This window comes from Panthera tigris, chromosome B3 (genome assembly GCF_018350195.1).
Source record: "Panthera tigris isolate Pti1 chromosome B3, P.tigris_Pti1_mat1.1, whole genome shotgun sequence".
Lineage (NCBI taxonomy): Eukaryota > Metazoa > Chordata > Mammalia > Carnivora > Felidae > Panthera > Panthera tigris.
This window is the reverse complement of record NC_056665.1, coordinates 9,239,774-9,260,139: the sequence shown is the minus strand read 5'-3', so window position 1 is coordinate 9,260,139 and position 20,366 is coordinate 9,239,774. Positions and strand designations below refer to the sequence as shown.

General features: G+C 43.3%; 1 protein-coding gene across 3 annotated transcripts in view; it reads left to right on the top strand.

Annotated features, from left to right (window-relative positions):
• The window catches only part of AGBL1 (AGBL carboxypeptidase 1), a 784,724-nt gene that overhangs the window by 85,699 nt on the left and 678,659 nt on the right, over window positions 1-20,366 (top strand). For all 3 annotated transcript variants that reach the window (XM_042988107.1, XM_042988105.1, XM_042988106.1), the window contains 3 exons: window positions 9,218-9,426; window positions 17,198-17,363; window positions 18,295-18,362. In XM_042988107.1, coding sequence (XP_042844041.1) covers window positions 9,218-9,426; window positions 17,198-17,363; window positions 18,295-18,362 — 443 coding nt within the window. The remainder of the gene's footprint in view (window positions 1-9,217; window positions 9,427-17,197; window positions 17,364-18,294; window positions 18,363-20,366) is intronic.

Here is a 20,366-nt window from a genome sequence, read left to right as displayed (position 1 = left end):
TGGGCCATGGAGGAGAGCTGGAGGCAGAGGGCCCCCATAAGAGTCTACTGTGAGTACAGTCTGGGTGATAGGAGAGAGGACCAGATGCATCAGGGGTGACAGGACTCAAGCTGGAACCAGGGAGCACAAGGCTAGGGTCCCGTGCTTCCTGACCGCTGTGCTGTTGAACGCCCTAAGGCCAGAGGGCAGTCTTAGCCAGCAGCGCGGAGGCACACGCTCCTGCCTTCCTGCAGCGCCCCCTCCGGGCCCGGAGGCATACTGCAGCATGTACAGATTGGCATGGGATGTTGCCTCACTTTGCGGGTGTGTTTCCCGCTGATATCACTGTTCCTCTGTCCCTGGCCAGAAGCAGGCAACGCCACCGACAGACTGGTATCTCACTTAGCAATTGACAGAGAAAAGCAACGGGGAAGGTCTCAGCTTTCTTCTTTTTGGTGTAAATCCTGGCTCTCCTCTTCAAGTATCATCTTCTGATGAGTTGACGATGGAAAGACAGTGAAACCAAGAAGGTTTTCTGCAGGGACTCAGATGGGACAGTGGCTTGTCTTGGGTCTTGGCAAGTGTTTCTTTCCCTACCGAAGTCTAGACTCAAAATAAAAGTTGGGATGGGTAGGAAAGCACCTGGAAAAATTGAGGTCCAGGCAAAGATGATCATTCTTAAGTGCTTTCTTGCAGAGATTACGAAAACAAATAACAAAAAGGAGAGTGAGAAAATCTCAGCGTGACATATCCCTCCACTTTTACACAACCTGCCATGATGGATGTCAAAATGGCAGAGGTCACTCATTCTGATCCCTACGCTCCTTTTCAATAATCTCCTACTCTTGTCTCACTTTTTCTACCCGCTTTGGCTGCAGACTTTTTGTTATCTGTACACCAAGTTTGGGCTTCTCCATTTGCTTTCCTCTCAAGATTTCTGGAATTTTCTGCCACCAGATCTCTCCTTCCTGATTCCTTCTTATCATTCAGATCTCAGCACTAATACCGTCTCCTTGAAGGGTCTTTTCCTTGACCACCCAATCTAGAGTAGTTGCGCCTTTAGTCACTCTACCATTACTATTTTTTTTTTAAGTTTATTTATTGGGGCACCTGGGTGGCTCAGTCGGTTAAGCATCTGACTTTGGCTCAGGTCATGATCACGGTTCATGAGTTCGAGCCCCACATCAGGCTCTGTGATGAGTCTGCTTCAGATTCTGTGTGTCTCTCTCTCTCTCTCTGCCTCTCTCTCTCTCTCTCTCTCTCAAAAATAAATAAAGAACATTTAAAAATTAAAAAAAAAATTTTATTTATTTTGAGAGAGAGAGAGTGCATGCATGGGGTAGGGGCAGAGGAAGAGGGAGAGAGAATCCCAAGTAGGCTCCGACTTGTCAGTGTGGAGACCAACATGGGGCTTGAACTCACAAACTATGAGGTTGTGACCTGAGCCGAAATCAAGAGTTGGATGTTTAACCAACTGAGCCACCCAGGGACCCCTCTACCATTGTTCTTTATTTTGCCCTGTAGTACTTGTCACTATCTGAAATTATTTTTTTCCCCTTTGTGTGTGTGCCTATTTAGATGTGTGTCTCTCCAGCTCCCCCATGGGAAACAAGCCATGGTCTAGCCCATCTCCTACTGTAGTACCCCAGTGCTTAGAACAGTGCCTGGCATATGCTGGTGCATAGTACTTGCTAAGTAAGTGTTTGTTGAATGAAGTAATGGTGGTGCCTTGGATGTGGGGAATATGAGCATAATTTCAGTTGACAGTTTACTAAGTACCTCACTACAGCAGGATCTGGCTTTCAGGACCAAATGCCTCTGCATATTTGCATATGCAGAGAAAACCTCTCAAGTGATAACCTCTTGCTGGGAATGAAGTCCTTTTAGAGAATTTTCAAACTAACAATATTGAAAAGTGAATCATATTTCCTCAAACCTAAGATGTCATGGACTATAAGATGTACAACTTTTTACGTACCACTGAGTGAAAAAACACTGCCAGTTATAATGGAAACACTATCATCGGTTAGAAGCACCTTAATTTTGGAAATGTCAGTGTGAAAAAATACATTCCTTAGAATTGATAAAGTACAAGATGAGATTGATCCATCGTGGGGAATGGCGAGCCCTGAACCGCAGGTGTGTGGTGTGGTGTCGTGTCTGGAGTATGTCCATGATGGTACCACCTTCTCTTTTAGCATCCCAGCCTAACGCCCTTCCTTAGACATGGTTCTCACCAAGGGCTAGCAGAAAAGGAAGATGTGGATTCCGAGGCTTTCCTGAGAGTGGAGAAATTCCTAGGGTTTGGGAACATATCTACGGAGAGGTATTAGAAAGAATTGGCAACTAAAAAATAAAAGCAATGCAAGAGTCTAGATTGAAAACTGCTGTGAAGGATATTCTCTAATGCCTCTCAGCTGTGATTTCTGGGGCTTAGGAAAAGCATCTTTAATTTTTTAAAGGCGGTCAGTGGGAAAACACCTTCAGTTGAAATCAAAATTTACTTTATAGTCAAGTTTCCTGAAATGCATCTATTCTAAAAAGAGAAAAAAAAGGATCCCTGCAAGCTAATTCAATAGCATCATTCCTATTTGGGCTAATGATAGTCATGTAGAATTTCCACCATCAATGACATTAAGATTAGCCCTGTCTCAGTACATGTACTTCTGCTCCTTCTTTGTGAGCGAGACCTGCTGCAGCCACCAGGGGGAGGAGCCCATGAGAGCTGGCCTGTTCCCTCCTGCTCCACAGCACAGCACTCCCATCAGAGCCTGGCTTCTGGACTGGCCTCATGGAATCACTGGCTGAGAGTCAGGGAGACTCCCAAACACCTCCTCCAGTGACCTGAAGAGCCACAGGTGTCCTGGGACCTTTAAATCTTGTCAAGTTTCCTATTAAAAATAAACTCTCCTCACAACTTAGGGGCCTGGGAGGGAACAGAGAAGTTGGGTGCATGGAAGGGCTGAGCCAAGGTAAAATTGGCTGCAAGCCACACCCCTCAAGCACCCCAGGCTTCAGGTGTTCACTGACTTTATCTCCAGTAGCTTTTCAGGAACCTTCCTTAAGAAGTTGGTTACTCTGGCAACAGCTAAAGGGCTTTTTCTGGGTGCAAAAAAGTGTAAACTATCATTGCTTCGGGAGTAACAGTGTGGGATTTCATCTTTGGTGGCAGATGGGGAGTCCCACTGGAATCATGGATAGGGCTTTTGTGAGCTCTAAGGGCTTCAGTGAGTTGTCTGACTTCTCCCAGCCCCTGTGCCTTCATTTGTAAAAGGAGGAAGATAATGCTTATCTCAAAGCATTTCCATGAGATAAATGAGATAATCATGTAAAATGATTAACCCAGTACTGAGAACATAGGAAACATTCAGTAAATAAATACTCCGTAATTGTAAATGGTGTTATAATGGCAGAGTAGGCAGCTCGTTGTTCATATAATATGATTTATAAGTCTTAGTAAAAGCCTGCTTTGTCCAGAAATATCTTCTAAATTGACTCCCTGTAAAGACCACAAGAGTAATGTGTTACAAAGGCAAGCATATTGTTTCCCATAGTTAAGGTCACCATTACCTTGAGTTTTAATAATGTCCCTCAAGGGGGAGTTCTCGGGTGGTTATTATAGAATGAGAGTACTGTGTGCAATGTGGGTCTTTCTTTAAAAACATTTTTTTTTAATGTTTTATTTTTTGAGACGGGGGGAGGGGCAGAGAAAGAGGGAGACACAGAATCTGAAGCAAGCTCCAGGCTCCAAGCTGTCAGCACAGAGCCCAATGCGGGGCTTGAACTCACAAATCATGAGACCATGACCTGAGCTGAAGTCAGACGCTTAACCAACTGAGCCACCCAGGCACACCCAAAGTGGGTCTTTCAGTGTGGGGTCCTGGTTGGGATCAGGCAATGTTTGTGATGTAGTTGCTCAGAGTTGGGGGACATAGCACAGAGAGGGTTTGGAAGCAAACTTTGAAGAGTAAATGGACATTTGGTATGTACAGTTCAGTGGTCTTCAGCTCTGAGAAGGGGCCACTATCCTGAAAAGGACTAGCTGAATTGTCAATAGTTCATATGAATGGATTTTCATGAAATTCCTAAAACAGAGGATAAAGCTATTTAATCACCCTGGGCAAGAAGTTCTTGGGATGGTAATGTCATAGTACGCTGTGTGGCTGAAGATAATTTCTGTTCTCAAGAATGATGGGAGCCTGGAATCCTTGTATTTATTCTTACTCCTATGTGCCTTATCAAAGGCAGGGATGGGCTGTTAGCCAGTTAAGCATTATCAGTCAAGAGGATCTTAGAACACTAGCCAGTCCTCCATAAAAAGCTTTGGTGTAATGGGACCCAACTGAGGTAAATTTTGCCAGAGAGGGCAACAATAAAGGTCTGCATTATGGACTTTTCCGTAAGGACACCTGGGATAAATTGGGGTGTGACCCTCAGTGTGTCTCTATCAGGATGTCTAAGGATAGATGGGCAGCAACGTAAAACTGGTGGATATTTTGGGGTGAGAAGTCAACTATGTTACACAGAGACTGAAGACACTTGACTATACATTTTACTTATTTAGAAACTTTTCCTTGGGGAATTGTCACTGGTAAAAGGTATGTGAAGTTTGATGTCATCCTTATGGGGAAGGGAATTCTCATTTATCGAGCACAAGCTTTGTGCCGGGTGCTATGCTAAGCATTTATTCCCTCTAATGAGCTTGTAGGGCTGATGTTGTAATTAATCTTTTTTAATCTTGCTTTACTCTTTGCGGATGATGGAAATATAGTTGAGAGTGACTAAGCAACTGAACTGAGGTTTCAGAGCTGGTAACTGGTAGAGCCAACATTCAAATCAACAGCTATGTGACCCTGGAGCTCCTGTTCTTGAATGAAGCTGTCGAAAAGAATATGTTCATATCCCAAGCATTTGGCACTTTGTTGTCCATAGTAATAGAGGGGAAGTTGGAGCCATAAGTAGATTTTGCTTATCATGTTGATAATGACAGTCATAATGGGTAACAGGTATTGGGTGCTTAGTATGCGTCAGGCATGGAGCTATCAACTTTGTATGTATTATCTCATGTAATTTTCTCAACAACTCCCCAGGAAGGGATATTATTAGTTTTGTCATTCAGATAAAGACTTAGTGATACAACAGTGAACTGACAGGTTCAAGTCCACACAGCTGGAGAGTGGTGGAGTTCCTGGCCAGGTACAAGGAGTCCCAAAAGAAAGCAGACACCTGGAAGCTCTGCCTGCAAAGCAGGCCCTTCGAGGCCATGAAGGGTGGGTGACTAAGGGATGGCAGAGTTTAGAGGTCTGCAGTAATGTGTCCGTCTCATCTGAGAGCGCGGCTATTGTGTTGTTTGGTTTGTTGCTCTGCCGCAGGTTCCCACGCGGCCTCTGCTTTAAGTCATCACTTGACCCTAAAAGGGCTGATGAAATTCCCAGATATGGGAAGTGAAGAGCAGAGATGAAAATTTTCTTTGGTTTTGCCAAGGAACAGTGGCAGAGGCGTGGACGGCTTGCAGGTATAATAATCTGGGTCACAGAGCATTTCTCCACCAGCCTGGCATGGGGCTGACTGTTCCCCATGAGACAGTCAATCTTTGAGTCTTGAAGGCATCTAGACTTTCCTCTTTATAAGGATAAACATCTCTATAGAGATGATCAGGGTTTCAAATGACTTCAGGGAGTAGGCAGGTAATTCACTTTTGAAGGGGATGGGGTAAGAGTAAAAAAGGGAGTTGGTTGCTATAGTAACCTAGGGGCCGTTCACCCTGCCCACAGGCATTTACAACATGGCATGACCAATAGTCTAAGGACCTCCTGTCAAAAAGGTAATATTTTTTACTGCTCCTGATTAGTAAAATGCATTGTAGAGTATGTGGGGAATAAGAACTACAGAAAAGCCTAAATTGAATCTAAAAAGTCTAAAGCAAATAGAATCCTCAGTCTTTTCCTCCTCTGTAAGTACTAGTGATATCTTGGCACATTCCCTTCCAGTTATTTATTTTTTTTCTTTTTACCTGAGTGTAAAAATCTGCATCGATGGGGTCTGAGCCAAAAGAAGAAAAAAAAAAAAACATCTGAACCTCAATGAAGAAATACGTGGGGGTAAAAATAAGAATATTGCTAGGTAACATTTCAGACATAATTAGCTACACAGACTTCATTCTGGAGGATAATATAATCTGGAGAGGCAGAAGTAGTAGAATATAAGAGGGTGAATTAGAGGGAAGGTCAAGGTTGAGTTCATGGATTTGCCAAAAGAAAACTGGCCAGAGAAGACATTCAACAGGATGGAGACAGGGCACTGAGAGTGCCTTTGAGATGGGGTGGGAGTGAGGAGTGAGATATTAAACTCAAATCTCCTCTCTGTTCAACCTACCCCCAAACTCCTAGAAGTTTAAGATAAACCAATCTACTTGAGAAATCTTAAAAAAATTGAGCAGGAATTTTTTTTCCCAAGGAAATCTTAGTAGAAAGTCCTTTATATAAACAGACTTAAGTGCAGCTGATCTGTTTTGAAGAGGGTCGGGGGACCTGGAGCCTTCTCCTGCCCTGAACCCTGCATTCACCCAAAACATTTTCTCGTGGCTATTTGGCCCCTAGAGAAGCACTGTTTCCCTCTCAGATCTTTTAGAACTCCTGCATATCACTGATCTCGGTGACCCTCATTTCAGTCTTAGCTCTCCACATTTGCTCTTCCTCAGTTTGCTGAGGGTTTTTGAGGCATATTGACTTTTGCAAAACTCTGCAAGCCATTCTTAGAGAAAGATTGACTGAGGTGGGGTCAGCGGGGAAGGAGGTGTAGCCATTTTCGATGTTAGTAAACATGGCAGCTTGTTGAGGATTAACGGGAAATCATGAATAAAATCATTAGGATTTGATAAGGGATTTTTCTCTGAGACAATTAAAGATTTTTTCCCCATTATCCCTGCCCCCTACCCCTCCAAAGAGTAGGGGATGAAGGTCATTAAGATAACACATTATTAGTCTCATACCCTTAAAATAGATAAAAGACAGAAGACCTTAACCTCTCTGTGCCCACGGGGCCTCTGTCCACTGTGTTTGCTATTCTGGCATCTTTCCAGTGGGTGATACTTTAATACCTCCTACTTAATCCTCGATTTTCTTTTAAACGTCAGATATTGGATAGGCTGGAACCTCATTCAGGCAGTAAAGAACTCTGGTGCTTTGTGGCTGCAACCAGCCAAGGAGAGAAATACGGTTGATGCAAAAGAATAATTCATTAAAGGAGGTAATGGCAGCGATTTAAACCTTCTGCAAACACATCACCTGGCAAACAAAGCTCATCACCCTCAGTTCAGGGTCATGGCTGAATGAAATGTTGTAAAAGTGAAAAAACAAAAAAATTAAACAAACAAACAAACAAACAAACAACAATGATCCCAACTGTACAAATGGCTCAAAAATCTCAGTGGGGCTCAGTGAAGCCTGACAACTTAGAATTTGACAAACTCACAGAAAGCAACAACAACAACAAAAGAATTTCTTTAATATTATGAGAAAACCCCACTGGAATAAAGCCCTGAGTTTTTGTGTTATTTTTTCACTTATGTGTACTTACATGGTCTTAGGGAAAAAAATCTGACTTTGAGCTGAAATTTGCTTCTCCAATTACGGCTCAGGGGATCTGTCTCACACACCCTCGGCCAGAAGCCTATATTGTCTCATAAGCCAGCGTGAACAGTGGGGGTAATGGAGAAATGTGGTAATGAGAGCAGGGCTGCAAGATTTGGGCATTTGTGCTGAGAGTCGGCCGGTGATAGCCTCCCAATGCACCTTGTCCACACAAGCAGAGATGACCAGACGTCTCTGGGGTATATGTGGGCTGGGACACATTTGTCCACCAAGCCAGTAGCCCGAGGAGGTTCAGCTGGAAAGGGGCATATGTTAAGTGTTGAGACAGGATTCTTGGGCTCCTTTTCCTCTGTGTTTCTTCAAGGAGAATTTAAAGTATCTCTTGGGAAAATTAGAACTTTGTGCACTTACCCTCTAGGGTGTGTCTCATGGGAGGCCTCCACCAGGATCATTCAGTCAACAAAGAGAAATTGTGTAGACGTGAAGGGAACCAGAAAAGCACTCTATTATGTTCCCCATCAGATGTAAGAAAACCCCATACCACATCCTGCTGAGTGGGCTTCCCACCCCTGTCTTAACATTGTTAGTGCCCGGATGTCCATTTCCACATAGAGTCCATTCTCTTGTTGAATAGTCTTGACTATGAGGAATTCCTTTCTTGGACTGAGCCAGACCTTGATTATCCATAAGCTGGCTTCTGTGCTCTTTAGGAAAAACACAATATAGCTGTTACACATGATAGCCTTTCAGATATCATGTCTCATTCAGGGTCTTCTTCCAAGACTAAATCTTATAATTTGCTCAACCCAATGACAATACCCTAAGTCCACTGAGATTTAGGAAAAGAAGAATGGAAATCTGGTGGAAATGTCTCTGTCTCTGTCTCTCCCTCATTCATCCCACCCCCCTAACTATTACAGTTTTTTTCTGAACTTTTTAAGAATAAGTTAAAGACTTTCACATATTCCTATTGTGAATTTCCTAAGCACAGGATTTTCTTTTACATAGCCACAGTTTACCAAAATCTAATGTACATAGATACAATACTTCTAATTTATAGACCTTATTCAAATTTTACCAAATGCATCTCTAATGCCTTTTGGAGCAAAAGAAAAAAAAATTATTTCTAGCCTAGGATCTAAATTATAATTCTACATTGTACCTACATATTATATAAATACTTTAGCCGAATTCCTTCCTTCCTTCCTTCCTTCCTTCCTTCCTTCCTTCCTTCCTTCCTTCCTTCCTTCCTTCCTGTTTCTCTCTTTATTTCTCTTTTCTTTGTCTTTTCCCTTCCTTTTTTTTTTTTTTCCTTTCATGACCTTGACATTTTTAAAGAGTATAGATCAGATCACTAGTAGCATGCCCCTCATTTTGGGTTTGCTGGTTTTCCTCATGGTTAAATTCAGGCTATACATTTTGGGCAGAAACACCATAGAAATGATGCTGTGTTTTTCTCAGCACAACACACATGGTGATGTCCATGTTGATCACTCAATGAAGGTGACATCTGCCAGTTTTCTCCAGTGGAAAGTTATTATTAGTCCCTTTATAATAAGAATCTTGCGGGAGGTACATCGGGGAATCCTCAGGCAGGTGCAGCCAGGAGAATCTGTCATTGACATCACCTTTCCCATTGGTTTCAGAGTCTAACAGCCGCAGGGCTGTGAACAGAGGCTACGTCACCAGCTTGCTCAGGCTGCATCAGGACTGGCACGGCCATGACACAGCCAATACCTATGTGCTGATCCGCCGGACGCTTCTGCTCTGCCTCAAGCACATTGCCAACCTCCGGTCTGGCAGGGAGGCCTTCCTGGCAGCTCAGGGCATGGAGATCCTCTTCAGCACCACACAGGTAATTAACCCTGGGAACACCTCTGCAGTTGGATGATATCTGGATGGTTCCTGCTGAACAGAGCTGTGAGAACCTCAGTACGTTTCTTACTGTCTGCTATGGGCAGAGGTTCTGGATTCAAAACCTCATGCATTTGTTCACTCTTGTGCTGATCTATTCATTCATTCAATACATGTTTATTGGCAGGGCGCCTGGGTGACCCAGTTGGTTAAGTGACTGACTTCAGCTTAGGTCATGATCTCATGGTTCATGGGTTCAAGCCCTGCTTTGGGCTCTGTGCTGACGGCTCAGAGCCTGGAGCCTGCTTCGGATTCTGTGTCTCCCTCTCTCTGCCCCTCCCCAGCTCATGCTCTGTCTCTCTCTCTCAAAAATAAATAAACATTAAAAAATTAAAAATAAATAAAAATAAATTTAAAAAATACATGTTTTTTGGCTACACACTGTGTGGTGCAGTGGTTCACAGTATTCACTATAAAGCTAGTACCTGGGTTCAGGTCCCAGCCCAGGCACTTACAGCTGTGAAACCTTGGAGGAGTCACCCAACCTTTCTGGGTCTCAAGTTTCTTCTTTTCCAAAAAGATGGAAATAACAAAATCTAGGTTATTGCACAGCCTAAGTATATTAATGTGGAAATGTCTTCCGTTTAATGGAGTGCTTGCCATGACTTGGCTGCTCTAGGAATGTGAGCAGTGATTGGAATAATTAGAGTAGTGGAATCTGGACATGAATATGACAGGCAAGACCCCTGATCTGGTGGAGTAAACATTCTAGCGGGAGAGTCAGATACTAAGGAAGCAAAGAATTCAACGAGGAAGAGAATTTCATATTGCTCTGTGACATCATTAAAGTCAGGCTGTCCGCAGTGACGCCCGTAGGTGGAGGGAGAACGTGTTCTGTGAGAGAGGTCAAGTTCTTCTCTGAGCAGGTGACACCTAAGCTGAGACCTGAATTACTGAAAAAGGCTGTCAGGCCAAGTTCAAGAGGAAAAGCATCCTGGGCCAGACTGAGCACCTGCAAGGGCCGTTACTTGTCCGCACCCCAGTGGAATATGTGGTTTAAGGTTTCCGGAATTTCAACCCTAACAACAGATTCCTTAATTGCACTTGATTAGGACTAATTTAAACACCATAGTATGAGCTATGTACACCCTCTCTATCGAGGATGTGGACGCCTTCCAAATATCCATCGTCTGCTCACTCCCCTTCACCTGGGGCCACGGCAGCCGTGCTCCACAGGCACCATGCTCCCTGCTGTCTTCACGTTAACTTGTCTCTACAGCCCTTTCCTCGGTCTCATTGCTCCCCTCTGGACACCCTTCACTTTTTCTCTACCTGTGTACATGAGGCAATGAGGCAGTCGACGACAGTACTGTTTTCCAAAAACGGCATCTGTAGACTTTTCCTATTAAAAACAAATAATAGCGTCTCCCCCCACATCCGACTCTGAACAATCACATAATGTTGGGCTGCAAACCAATATCTAATTTTCTGTCAGCTATCACCTGTGGGTTCTTGCCATCATTCCAGATTTCAGAGCCTCTCAGTCATGAAATAGCTGCATCGAACATTCCGTTTCTCTGGATGAAGCAGTGCTTTGAATGTTTCTAAGCTTCGCCATACTTTGTAAGCTTGTGTCGTTCAAATCTCTAGTGAAACACCCCCCTCCACTGCTGATGCCCAGAAGCTCTCTCACACCAGCAATTCATGTGCTCCAGCCTGTTCCTCTGCCCTCTGCCTTATTGGCTGCTTCTCTGTGTTGAGAAGAATTAAAATGGCAAAAAAGGAAGAAAACAGTGATCCCTGAATTACATGTCTGTTAGAGGAAGAGGGTGGAGATAGTAGAAAGGGAAGTACAAGCATTAAAGGGTCTGTGAGGCTAGAAGCAGGATGTATATAAAATATATACATCTATCCATCTATCTATCTCCTATCTATCTATCTATCATCTATGTATCTATGTATCTATGTATCTATTTCCTATCTATCTATCTATCTATCTATCTATCTATCATCTATGTATCTATGTATCTATGTATCTATTTCCTATCTATCTATCTATCTATCTATCTATCTATCATCTATCTATGTATCTATATATTTCCTCTCTATCATCTATGTATGTATCTATGTATCTATTTTCTATCTATCTATCTATCTATCTATCTATCTATGCCATGTTTGGTGTTTCTCTGGTGTGATAGACTAATGCCTGTGTTCCCTCAAATCCATATGCTGAAACCCTACTCCCCAGAGTAATGGTTTGGGAAGGCAGGGCCTTTGGGAGGGGATGAGGTGATGAGGGTGCAGTCCCTATGAGCAGAATGAACACTATAAGAGGAGCCCCAGAGAGCTCCCTGGTCCCTGCTCCATGTAAGGACACAGTGAGAATATGGCCATCTGTGAACCAGGAAGCAGGTTCTCACCAGACAGGGAACCTGATGGTGCCTTCAACCTGGACTTCCAGCCCCCAGAACTGTGAGAAAGAAATGTGTTTGTTCATCAGCCACTCGGTCTGTGGTGTCCTGCTGGATCTGCCTGAGCAGACTGAGACAGCTGCCCTCTGCCCTGTGGGCCTCTCTCTTTGGCTGATCTTCATCTGTAATGTGAGTCCCTGTAAATCATGAGTGCAACTACAACAGCTTTTAATGAGTTTTTAGAGTCATTCTGGGGAATTGTCACACCCAAGAGTGGTGCGGGAACCTCCCTGTAGGAGTCTCCTGGGGGCTGCTATAACAAAGCACCACAAACTGAGCAGCTCAAATAGCAGAGATTGACTTTCTCCCAGCCCTGGAGGCCAGAAGTCCAAAATCAAGATGGCGCCAGGGTGGTTCCTTCCGGGGCCATGAGGGGGAACCTGCCCCAGGTGCTCTCCTAGATTCTGTTGGTCACAGCAGTCCTGGTGACCCTTGGCTTGTAGAAGCGTCACCTCATCTCTGCCTCTGTCTTCACAAGACATTCTCCCTATGTGCTTGTCTGTGTCCAAATGTCCCTTTTTATAAGGACACCAGTCATACAGGACTAGGGCCCACCATAATAACCTCATTTTAGTTGTTTTCCTTTCATCTTTTTTACAAGTATTTATTTGAATTCCAGTTGGTTAACATCGAGTGTAATATTAGTTTCAGGTGTACAGTATAGTGATTCGACACCTCCGTGCATCACCCGGTGCTCATCACAAGTGCACTCCTTAATCCCCATCACCTGTTTCCCCCATACCTCTACCCACCTCCCCTCAGGTACCAGCCGTGTGTTCTCTGTAAAAAGTCTGTTTCTGCAAGGAGGGTTTTAAAGTAGTCTCTCAGCAGGTCAGTGAAGACCTCAACTGTTCAGGAAACAAATTCACACCAACCCTCCAGCCTCCATTTTTTGCTGGGAATGGATGCAGGATGTGAGCAGAGGCTGAACTTGCACTGTATTCGAGGCTGCCCTAGCCTGTGGAGCCTCCAGCACCTGGGCTGGGTGTTGTGAGCATAGATGCCATCGTAGCTGTGCTGGTTTGAGCTGCCTGTCAGTCTTCTCCCCCATCTGCCAGAGAAGGTATTGGAGTCACCGGATTGCCAACGAGGGAACCTTGGATCTAGTGTATCATTTCAGTGGTTATTTGCAAATTATAATGATGATGATGATGATGATGATGATGATGCTGGTATGCCAATAATTGTGAAAGACAAGAGAGATATGAAGGAGGAGGGAGGGAGGGAGGGAAAGGGGGAGGAGGAAGGGGAGGAAAAGAGGAGGGAAGAACTTTCTAGACCATGAAAAGAAATTCAGATTTTATTTCCATCAGGTTTGAAGCAGGGGCGTGACCTGATATAATTTATGCTTTTTTTTTTTAAATTTTAATTATAAAATTTGTACAACATCAAGTTGACCATGCTGGGCATTTTAAAGTGTATCGTTCAGTACTGTTAAGTGCATCCACACTGTTGTATAACCAATCTCTAGAACTCTTTTCATCTTGCAAAACTGAAACTCTATACCCATTAAACTGATTTATGATCTTAAAGGACCATTCTGGCTGCTGTTTGGACAGGAGTATCTGAGGGCACAGGAGGAAGGAGGGAGTGGTGGGAGGGCAAGGCGGGGGTTAGACCATGGGAGCTCGGGCAGAGATGCTGATGGCTTTGGCTGGTAAAAGGAGAGCTGGAAATTAGACCTGGGACTCCTGGACTTTTCCACTAAAGTGTCTCATTTTCTTATGGTGAGGGTTATCACTAGGGCTCTGCACTGGGATCTTCTTTCAGATTCTTATGAGATTTTAAGAGTGTAATGATGCCTGCTAACATCCTGCTAGCCAGCACTTACTGAGTGCTTAGTATTGGGCAGGCACTTTGCCTATTTTAACTCAAATTCACACACGTCCTTATGAGAGAGGCTCTGTTATGATCTCTGCTGTATAGACGAAGCTGCAGCTCACAGAGGCGTAGTAACTTGCCCCGGAGATGCGATTAGTGATCATCAGCCCAAGATTTGAATTTTTGGGGTGCTTTTGCTCCAGGGTCTGAGCTGTATGCTATACAGTAGTCCCCCCTTATCCTGGGGGGTACATTCCAAGACCCCCAGCAGATGCCCAAAACCACAGGTAGCACTGACCACGCATTCGCTGTTTTTTCCTGAACGTTCGTGCCTATGATGAAGTTTAATTTGTAAATTAGGCACATCAAGAGATTAACAACAATGATTGAATAGATCACTTATAGCAATATACTGTTATAAAAATTATGTGAATGTGGTCTCTCTCTCAAAATATCTTATTCTTCTTGTGATGACGTGAGGTGATACAATGCCCACATGAGGAGATGAAGGGAGGCATTGGGATGTAGCGTTAGGCTATTGGCCTTCTGGTGATACCTTGGAGGAGCGTCATCTGCTTCCAGGCTATGGTTGACTGTGGGTAAATGAGATCTGGGAAAAGCAAAACCGTGGATGAGGAGGAGCTCTGTCTCTTGCCTGTGTGTCACAGAAGCAGTGTATGTATGTATGTATGTATGTATGTATGTATGTATGTATGTATTTATTTATTTAATATAATTTATTGTCAAATTGGCTAACATGCAGTGTTTACAGTGTGCTCTTGGTATTAGGGGTAGATTCCTGTGGTTCCTTGCTTACATACAACACCCAGTGCTCGTCTCAACAAGTGCCCTCCTCAATGCCCACCACCCATTTTCTCCTCTCCTCTACCCCCTGCATCAACCCGCAGTTTGTTCTCTGTATTTAAGAGTCTCTTATGGTTTGCCCCCCTCCCTCTCTGTTTGTAACTATTTTTTCCCCTTCCCTTCCCCCATGGTCTTCTGTAAAGTTCCTCAAGTTCCACACATGAGTGAAAACATATGGTATCTGTCTTTCTCTGACTGACTTATTTACTTAGCCTAATACCCTCCAGTTTCATCCATGTTGTTTCAAATGGCAGGATTTCATTCTTTCTCATTGCCAAGTAGTATTCCATTGTGTATATTAACCACATCTTCTTTATCCATTCATCAGATAAAGATGGCCATTTAGGCTCTTTCCGTAATTTGGCTATTGTTGAAAGCGCTGCTATAAACATTGGGGTACATGTGCCCCTATGAATCAGCACTCCTGTATCCTTTGGATAAATTCCTAGTAGTGCTATTGCTGAGGTCGTAGGGTAGTCCTATTTTTAATTTTTTTGTGGAACCTCCACACTGTTTTCCAGAGTGGCTACACCAGTTTGCATTCCCACCAACAGTGCAAGAAGGGATGCCCATTTCTCCACATCCTCGCCAGCATCTGTTGTTTCCTGAGTTGTTACTTTTAGCCAGAAGCAGTGTATTTATTATTCCAATGCTAATTCAGAGATGTTAACTGTGAATTGAATATGAAAGGCACTGTCATATTTCGTCATCTTTTCCAGGTAGCAGGTTTATTATTGGAAGTGATGGGAAAAGTGAGCCAAAAATGTTCACCTTTGCCCCAATTCTAAGCCATTTGTTTCCAGGGATCCTATTTCTTGGGCTCTTGTCATCTCTGATACACAGCATAAGTGCCCTGCAGCTGCAGGAGCCTGAGGGAGTGCCTCCTTACATTTTGCATCCTGGGTGCCTCCCTCACTTTACCTCAGTCCTGGCCCTGTCACAGTACCCTTCCCTTAACACCAGGGAAACGTTGGCAGATGGATCTAGGCATTTCTGTTACTTTGGAACCATGGATTATTTTAAAATTCATAAACATTTTCCTGAAAACTGTGTCTACTAAAGCACTTACCATCCACCTAATTTAGGTAGTGATTCACTATAACCCCAATGCCTTGTTTTCTGTTGATTTTAATCTCCTCTCCCCCAAATTCATGGCCCGACCTGTTAGGACAGGTGAACCTGCCTCCATCCTTTTTCTCACTTTTCACCTGCACCATCCTATGCAAAGTAAAACATGTTATCACATTCATCAATAACAATACTAACGACAATCACAGACATAACCACTTTCCAAAATGCTGGTGGTTTTGACTGAGTTCCTTGGCTTGTCCTTTGCTCTGTACCTACTGAAAACTAAGCTCAGAACATCATCCATGATGGGTCATCTACCTCCCCTCTCTTCCTCTTCCATGCTCAGTTCTCTCTTTTTCTGATACTAATACTTTTCACCAAGCCCTTTGGCCAGTTCCAGGGATGAAATGGCCTCAAGTATTTTATTTCCCATGGAGAGTGTTTTCAGGACAACTGATGGGTATCATTTGAGCATGTGGAAGGGGAAATAGCATTCTTGATCATGTTACAACATTCCTGTTTTGAAAGTTGGCTTTCATTTTTATATTAGGGAATCATTGGGACAGTTTGAACTCATGGCATAAAAACATATATATATGGAGCTACCTGTAATGTGGGCCCGGGGATACCACCGCATGACATCATCACAGACAGTCACCCTGCTCTGTGGCAGGTGCTCAGCATCCTCCATGGCTACTGCTATGACTTATTGGCTCTAGACCTTACTTGGAACCCCTTAGGAATATCAAATTGGAGGCTCACACTTGTCAACTTTCCGTACTAAGTCAGTAGACAAAGCATTTACCAAGAGCCTCAAGAAAATGGCATGTTTTTGCCAAAGAGTTCCCGAACTACTCCCAACACTCTCTCTCAATTTAGTAAACTTGTTTTTGCATTTTTCAAAGTGTCTGAAAAGAAGGGTCTTGTCATGTTCCATCAGCATCAAAATGTTCCATCTGCAAACCCAATTTTCCTTTGCTTTGGGTAGGTACCAAGAGATCAACACTGTGGGCTCTGAGAACAGGCATGTTATTTAATTTAGGTACTTGGGATTCACTTAGCCTTTTTTTTTCTGATTTCATATTTTAGCTTTTCCTTTATAGTTTTCTATTCAGATAAAGACTGAAGGAGAAAAGTAAGATTTCCATCAATTTGGCTACTCATTCTCTAATTTAGCCAATAATTCACAATGACACTCAGATGGTTGAGACGATGCTCATCTCCTCTCCCCCTGGCTACCCTGGACAATGCTTCCCTTAGACACAGCATCCCTTGAAAGACTTTTTAAGTCTATTTTTGGACTAAATTCCTTCCAGTAACATATGAGCTGTGAAAAAGAAATAAAAATGCAGATTATACCCTAGACCAAAGCCGATTCTACATTAGACAAAATGCTACATTTGAATGTTCAAGTCAGGCATTCTACAGTAAGGATGTTTACTGTCCATTGGGGCCATGTGTCATTCACTGCCCAAAATACTGACAGGATAAGGGAACCCTGTATAAGGTGTCGGCGTCTGATACAGTCTCCTCTTCGTTCAGAACTGCCTGGATGACAGAAGTTTGGAACCCGTTGTCTCCGTCGTAGTTCAGATCCTGAGACAGTGCTACCCAAAGAGCCCACTTCCCTTGGTCACAGCCACCAGTGCCTACGCCTTCCCAGTCCCTGGGAGCATCCCTTCTGAACCTCTGTGTGTTCTAACTGAAGGTAATGTCAGTGGGTAATGATGAGCTTTCTGATGTGTTTGGCATGTTGGAAATATTTCAGAGGGATGTGGATGAAAGTAGGATCAGTTCTTTTAGAACCCAACTGTAAATGTCCATAATCTAATTAAAGAAATGTATAAAAAAGTAAGCTTTTCATATACAGAATGAACAAATACTAAAGTCACTTATTTTGTTCCTAATTATGAACTGTTGCCACTTTGCCTGGTGGCTATTGAGTGCCTGTACAGTCATTTCAGCTAATTTAAAAAAAAACATACATATTCACAATTCCACAATTGAGTCTCTTGACTGTACTGACTGGTTCTGGAATGCATTTGCCTTAAGGATGAACTTGGAATAAAACTTGTGCTATTTACAAAATAGCTAGTCCATTAAATGTCTGAATGTGTGATTATTCAATCTCCGTGAAGATTCCACTGTCACTGCCCTCCTTTCATGGAACAGATTTTCCATTGGCATCATCTTGCTACAACAGCGCTGGATGCTTTCTGTGGCCTTTTGTTGTAAATAAGTACCTTCTTATCAAAATTAGGGAGTCAGTGAAGGTGCTCAGTTATAGCAAATTTTGCCTATATGTGATCTGTAAACGTGGCAATGCTGTTTGCATAACTTCGTGTAAACTGTGTGTGTGGGGGGGCGGGGAACACCAGAATGGCATTTGGATGTCATTTTATTCTGCAGTCATTTTGCATTCAATGTGGGGCAATTTAGACTTCATGCCATAGTGCTCTATGTGTCTGTGTGTATACAAGTTGCATGTACTAATAAGTATTAGAGTGTGTTGGGATATTGTGCTCTTCATAATGAGCCCCTTGTTTATGACAGAGGGAGTACTAGCCACTGTGTGGTGGGAATCCAAATCCAAGGCATAAGGGAAGCCTCATCTGTTTGATCTCTTTTTCTCCACCCAGAGGATTTTGAAGATGACGCTGATGAAGAAGTGGATAAAGATTCAGATTCTGAAGAGGTGAAAGACCAAGTAGGTGCACCAGCCCTCACTTTTAGTGATCTCCATGTTCACATCTTCCGAGGGAGATATCACTCTCTATGTCCAGCTGAGACCAGTGTAAAATTTTTTAGGTGTATTTATTTATTTTGAGAGAGACAAGTGTGAGTGGGGGAGGGAAGGACAGAGGGACAGAGAGAAACATGCACAGAGCACAGAGCCCAATGTGGGGCCTGAGCCCAAGAAACTGTGAGATCATGACCTGAGCCAAACCGAGAGTCAGACGCTTAACTGACTGAGCCACCCAGATGCCCCGAGACCAGTATACATTTTAAGGACTCACTTCTGTACTTCCACTCCAGTGCCTGGCTACAGTGATTGCTCAGTAAATGATGGCTGTGCTTGTTGATTTTCATCCCAGTGGGTCCCATACAAAATCTCATTGTAAAGTCAGAGGCTGTCCATTAACAAGGCGGTAATATTCCGTCCGGATGAGCTTTAGATAGACCCTTAGTGCTTCGGGTTCGTATATGTAATTCGTGTGAGTGACATTCAGGGAACGAGACCATGGAAGATTTTCCTAGGAAACTTCTTCTGGTAGATCTCCCCTATTGCCACAAGTCACTCTTCGTAGGTACCCACTCTGCTGAGGACCACTGTGTTGTACACTTCCATTTACCTTGGAGTCTATGTGAAGTGCTCACTTGAGTTGCATAATGTACACCTTGGCTAGCAGGGGGGTGGTGCCCTTTGGTCTTTATCCCCAAAAGACCCATGATATACAGCAGAGGTTAGCAAACTTTCTGTAAAAGATCAGGCTGTAATTGGTTTAGGCTTTGTGGATATGCAGCCTCTATCACAACTACTCAACTTTGCTGTTATAGCACAAAACCAACTATAGAAAATATGTAAATGGCAGGGCATGGCTGTGTTCCAGTAAAACATCTATTGACAAGAAACAGGCAATGGGACATAGCTTCCTGACTGCATTTCTAGAAAAGGGTGTCTACGCTTTAGCACTCTTGTCCTTTTGACAGGATAATTCTTTGCTGTGGGGGATTATCTTACATAGTAGGATGTTTCGTAGTGTCCTGGCTTCTACCCACTAGATGCCAGTAGCACTTACCCTCGGTTTCCCCCTCCTCCCCAAGTCATGAGCCAAGAATGTCACTAGGAATTGCCAAGCGTCCTTTAGGGGACAATATCACTCTAGAATAATGATAACTTATCTATGAGTTATAATTCTGTTTCCATTTCTTTTGGCAGACATGGACTTGACAAACCCCTTCAAATTATAGTTCCTTAATTTTGTCATCTGTAAAATAAGAATGAGAAGTAAATGTTACTTTTTATAATGTTTGTGGAGGTGAAACCTGAATTTAAAAAATCTACCACCTATTTATTTATCTATCTACCATCCATCCAACCATCCATCCATCCATCCATCCATCCATCTCCCCTTTTCCTTCCCTCCCTTTCTTTTTTCTTCCTTACCCTCTTACCTACCTATCTAGAGAAAAAGAGACTTTTGAGTTCTCTATCATAAGATGGTAGCAGCCGACTCAGAGGGACTATCTGTCTGCCCTCTCAGTCTCTAGGTTAAGACTGCTATTGACCTTCCAGTGTTCTCAGGGTTTTGTTGATAAATGGAATCATTTCTGAAGTCATCAGTAGTAAATTGAATCTTTGCTGTGGCTTGGCAGTAGTGGCCTATTGAGTGCTCACTGTATTATTTGAATAATACTGTGCTGCAGTGATCATTCATCAATGCCACTTTCTCCTACCCTCTTACTTGCCCTTTGATGACTGAATGTCTGATGCCGAGTGTCAATCGCCTCTTGTATCTGATGTGGAAAGACCAGCTGTATGCCAGTGCCTAACTTCATACAGCATGGGACAGAGAGCATTCAGATAGTCTCTTTTCCCCCACACTGCAGGTGATAGTGGGTTGGGTGGAATGAAACCAAAACAAATAAACACATCCATCTGGGAGAGAAGCTCAAGACAAATGGGTGAGGGCCTGGAAACTATTTATCA